General features: G+C 36.0%; 1 protein-coding gene across 1 annotated transcript; it reads right to left on the reverse strand.

Annotated features, from left to right (window-relative positions):
• Positions 1-3,318: 3,318 nt before the first annotated feature.
• OR4K14 (olfactory receptor family 4 subfamily K member 14) lies at positions 3,319-4,332 on the reverse strand. Its single transcript, XM_075530793.1, has one exon. It carries the CDS (start codon positions 4,330-4,332, stop codon positions 3,319-3,321), a length of 1,014 nt encoding a protein of 337 aa, XP_075386908.1.
• Between the last annotated feature and the right edge of the window lie 1,080 nt (positions 4,333-5,412).

Here is a 5,412-nt window from a genome sequence, read left to right on the forward strand (position 1 = left end):
TGAATATTCTCAAAGATCTAAAGGAAGACATGAATAAGAACTAAGGAAATCCATGAGGGGAAAAGAAAGACACATTTCAACAAACAGAGAATCAGTAGAGGGAGAACGTATAAAAAGGAACCAAACAAATATTGTGGAGCTGAAAAGCACAACAGAAATTTGAAAATTAACAAAACAATTTCTATAACAGATGTGAGGAGGCAGGAGACATATTAAAATAATTTGAAGACAGATCAATTGGAATTACCAGGTCTCAGGGGTAGAAAGAAAAGAAAGATGAAGCAAAATTAACAGCGTTTAAGAGACCTGTGGGACATCATCAACATACCAATACATTCATAATCAGCATCTCAGCAGGAGAAAAGAGGATAAAAAGCATGAGTAGGATGTTTGAAAAGAAATGGACCACACGTTCCCAATTTGATAAGACATATGAATCCATCCATCCCAGAGACCCAATGAATTGTAAGAAATAAATACAGAGCTTTATACCAAAGCACATTGTAATCAAATTGTTGAAATTGAAACATGGGTAGAAAATTCTGAAAGCAACTAGAGGAGGCAGTAGGAAAGAAAGACAAGTGAGAATGCAGAAATAAAACAGAGAAATGAGTCTTGCTGCAACACTGAGGTCCTTTCAACTATTGTTATCCAACACAATGTGCAGAATGGACAGATGGACGGAAAACGAACTCACTGTATAAACTCTCACTCAAATCACAGAAAATAGAAACTGTTGACTCTTCTTATTCAAGTTTCAGTGATACACATATCAGTTTATTCATAACGATATTGTGGACATTGTTTAAATTGATAGGATGGGACCCTGTGAGATCAGAGAGAAATGGAAGCTCTTTGGAAGTTCTTCTTAGAAAAGTCGATTTTCTTTTCATGGACTCTCATAACATATCTAATTTCTCCTATCAGAGTTGTAAGTTCACTGCATACTTTATGATTGCATATTCAACAAAACTGATAGGTTCTTGAGTCTTGGAATGCACGAGGCTGTTCCTAAATGCTCTATCTTAGCTAAGTGCCTAGATCTGAAATACAGTGGTTGCTTGGCAAATAGTTGTTGATTACGTATTGAAATTACATGTTACATATTTATTATATTTATGGTTTGATCACAAAAGTGGCTACTTAACAATATATTACATAAGTCAGTATGAGGATTAGTTTAACAGCAAGTAAAGAACTTAATCCTAAGGAAGACATTGAGATCCTGGTTCCATTAATATTTATATAGGGGTCTAATTCATAATAAAATGATTATGTCCAAAGCCTCTAAAATGAACAAATAGTATTATCCAAGTAACGTCCAAGGGATTATAGATGGATTTATCCTAAGGCACAAGTTATTTTCTTTATGTTATCTTAATACACACCTACATGGATAGAAGACAATGCCAAGAATTATTAGATGATTTATTCAGTTACTCAAGTAAGTCATTAATCAATTCTCCTTTTTGATATTTTAGCACCAACCCATGAGAAAATTATTTGAGTTCTCTGAATATCAGTTTGGTCAATATAAAAGTTTGCTCTCCTTTATGTTTGTGTTTTAAGGATATAGAAACTTTTGCAACTCACCAGAGAAGCTGAACCTATTGAGTCAAATACACACATCCTATTATCAAGAGGAAGAATCCACTTTGTAAAGAGAGGTAGTAATTATATAAAAAGCTATTTTCTATGAAAATGTACTCATTTAGCAGCCAAATGTATGTTAATTGGTAACACTAAGGTTTATGCTTATATCAGGCAAATTTTAACCATAGGTATGTATTTTTTTCACCTGTAATATAATTTCTGTCATCAACTCTCACTGATGTGCATTTATCTGTGCAAAAGAAAAATTTAAAAGACAGTATATATTTTTTTAAATCTTGAAATGGTGTTTTTATAATCATTTTATTGGGGGCTCATGCAACTCTTATCACAATCCATACCTACATCCATTGTCTCAAGCACATTTGTACATATGTTGTCATCATCGTTTTCAAAATATTTTCTTTCTACTTGAGCCCTTGATATCAGCTCCTCATTTTCCCTTCCCTCCCCTTCCCTCCTTCATGAACCCTTAATAATTTATAAATTATTATTTTTTTTCATTTTTTGCACTATCTGATGTCTCCCACACCCCTTTGTCTGTTGTCTACACCCCTGGTTATGGTAGGGTTACAGGTAGGTCATTGTGATTCATCTGGGGAAGGAAGAAGTGAAATAATGTTTTTGTTTTCTCTCAGACTTCCAAAATCAGACCCAAGAAACAGATGCTCTCTCTGATGTCTTGAATTCTTTCCCCTTGATGGTTCACCTCTGATTAGTAAAAGAAATTTCATTTTTATGTAACTAAGAAAAATCAAACTATTAAGATATATCTAGTTTATAAACAAACAAACATGTAATACGAGGGGAGGGGAAGTTGCAGAATATATTTCCAAATGTGTGTGAGGATTAGTGTGTGTGTGTGTGTGTGTGTGTGTGTGTGTGATTGATGCTATAACATCCCGGGGATTCCACCTCATAACAATTCTGTATGACCAAGGAGACCTGCCCCGTGGGGTTTCTGGGGTTGTAATCTCTTGGGGAGCAGATTGACAGGTTCTTCTCTCAAGGAGCAGCTGACGAGTGTGAATGGAATACTTACTTACTTTGTCACCAGGGCTCTCTCTACATAAGCATATAAAGTTCCTAGGTGGTGCCCTTGGCTAATATCCTTGGCTGCTAATCAAAATGCTGGAAGTTCAGGACCACCCAGAGTCACCTCGGAAGACAGACGTGGTTATCTACTTCCAAATAAACCCAGCCATTAAAAGACCTATGGAATTCAGTTCTACTCTGACCTTCATGGTCACCATGAATCTGAATTGACTTGATGGAAGCTGTATGTTTTATAAGGATTACTGCCATTGCTGTGGTTGCTAACTACCAGATCAGTAATTTGAAACTATCATCCTCTACATGGGAGAAAATGAGGCGTTCTACTCCCATAAAGAGTTACAGTCTGGGAAACCCACAATTGTACCCAGCTCTACAGGAAATCTATAAGAAGAAATAAACTCAATGGTAGTGAGTCTGAATTTCTGAGTGTTGGATATGTTTGAAAATATGTATTTAAATATGTACATATTTTATATACACATTCATGCACAATCATATACATAAATAGTTTTATGGACATCAACACTTGTTTATGATGAAATTCAGTACAGATTATATCAATCTAATAGAATTGAATCACTGACTAGACTCATTTAAAAATAACATTTCCTTGAATAAGCAAGACCACATAACTCTATGCAAAGCTGGAATTCAGTGAAAAGTCAAATGTTGGTTCCGCAGTTTCTTCATAGCTGCTTTCATTTCCTCATTTCTCAACGTGTAAATAAGTGGATTCAAGAGTGGTGTAAAAATGGTGTAAAACACAGACAGAAGTTTATCCACAGAGAACCTACTGAAAGGCCAAAGGTAAATGAAAATGCAGGGTCCAAAAAAGAGTGTGACCACCATAATGTGTGAAGAGCAAGTAGAAAGTGCTTTGGATACTCCTCCCGCTGAACGCTGCCGCACAGTGATGAGGATCACAGCGTAGGAAATCATCAAGAGCAGGAAACAGCTCATGGAAAGTAATCCGCTGTCTGAGATCATAAGTATTCCCAAGACATAGGTGTCCATACAGGCGAGCTTAATCACCAGAGGGAGGTCACAGAAGAAGCTGTCCACCTCATTGGGGCCACAGTAGGGTAAATTCACAGTAAAGGCTATTTGGCTGATGGAGTGCACAAATCCAATGGACCATGAAACCAATACGAGTCCCATGCAAGTGCTTCGGCTCATCATGGTCATGTAATGCAAGGGTTTGCATATAGCCACATACCTGTCATAGGCCATGGAAACTAGCAACACCATCTCAGCACCACCAATAAAGTGCAAGAAGAAGATCTGAGCCATACACCCCCCAAAGGAGATGAGCTTCTGGTCGCTAAGGAAGTCTCTGATCATTTTGGGGGTGGCAAAGGAGGCCAACCACATATCTAGAAAAGATAGGTTCCCTAGCAGGAAGTACATGGGGGAAGAGTACAAGCGGGAGTTAGAAATGACAGTGGCCACAATGAGGAGATTCCCTAACACAATGGCCACATAAAGTCCAGAGAAGAATATAAAGAAGAAATATTGGAGCTGTCGTGAACTGCAGAGTCCATGCAACACAAATTCCGACACCAAGGAATAATTCTGCAGATCCATTGTCTCAGATCTCAGACTTAGTTTCGAATCTATAATAAACACACACAAAAAAGATGAAAGTGAAATTCCTACTAAGCACATAGAAAGGAATTAAGCAATTACCCGAGTATAACTCTTAATTTGTCAGATATATAAATCATACAGAATACAGGAGATTAAAAGAAAATCAGTACCTACATATATATTTTCCTTTTTCAGACTTCAGTGTTTCCTCAGGAGTATGTGCACTTCTCTGTGAGACTCCAACCTAGGAGAGAGTTGTCAGAATAGTTCCCCCACTCTCATCTACAATCATTGTTTATGGGGAAAGGTGGAATCAATAAAGTGCAGCGTGAACTGAAAATCTTTAGGAAAGTTGAGAATGTGAAGATATTCTGAGGAGAATGTTCTCCCCATCTATGCCAATATTATTACCATTGGGTAATTATTTTTAAGCATCCTATGTAGGAATTGAAATTAATGCTTTGCAAAATGCTTTTATGTGAAGCAAACAATATCGAATTCTACCTCCCTCTCCATTTACCCACACAAGCACAAAACAAACTCAACACGACATCTTGGTGCTTGACTAAATCTATTTATATGGACACTAATTTTTATATTCAGATATTTATTTCCTCAAGCCAACAGAAACAGTAGATTTTAAATGAGCACTGACTGTCATTATTCACAAGTAATTCCACAAAAGAGGCAAAAATGTCCTTCTTATGAACATTTTTATTTTGGCTCTTTATAAATTGCTTAACAAAAATTAAAGGTTGAGATATTTATTTGAGCTGAAAAAAAGGCATTTCTTGGAAATAAAACCAAGCAGGGTGAAGCATAGATAGGTGATAGTTTCCAGATCATGGACTTAAGTTATATCTGTTTCTGGAAATTATGTGAGGGGGGTTCTCATTATTACACATGAAATATGCAGTGGCATATGTTGCATTATTTTACAATGTCTATGAGGAAATTTACATAAATAAGAGTACAGTTGAATTAAGTCTTAATTTAAATAGTTAATCTATATTATCAGTACCAATAACTTATATAAATTGTAGGTTACAAGACGCATCTCTCAATCTAGTTCTGTTAAAAATTATTTATTAACAGCTTAGCAATGGCAAAATTATCAAACTTATAGATGACAAATTTGACAGAATTAATTTATGGATT

The sequence above is a fragment of the Tenrec ecaudatus genome, chromosome 14 (genome assembly GCF_050624435.1).
Source record: "Tenrec ecaudatus isolate mTenEca1 chromosome 14, mTenEca1.hap1, whole genome shotgun sequence".
NCBI classification, from domain to species: Eukaryota; Metazoa; Chordata; class Mammalia; order Afrosoricida; family Tenrecidae; genus Tenrec; species Tenrec ecaudatus.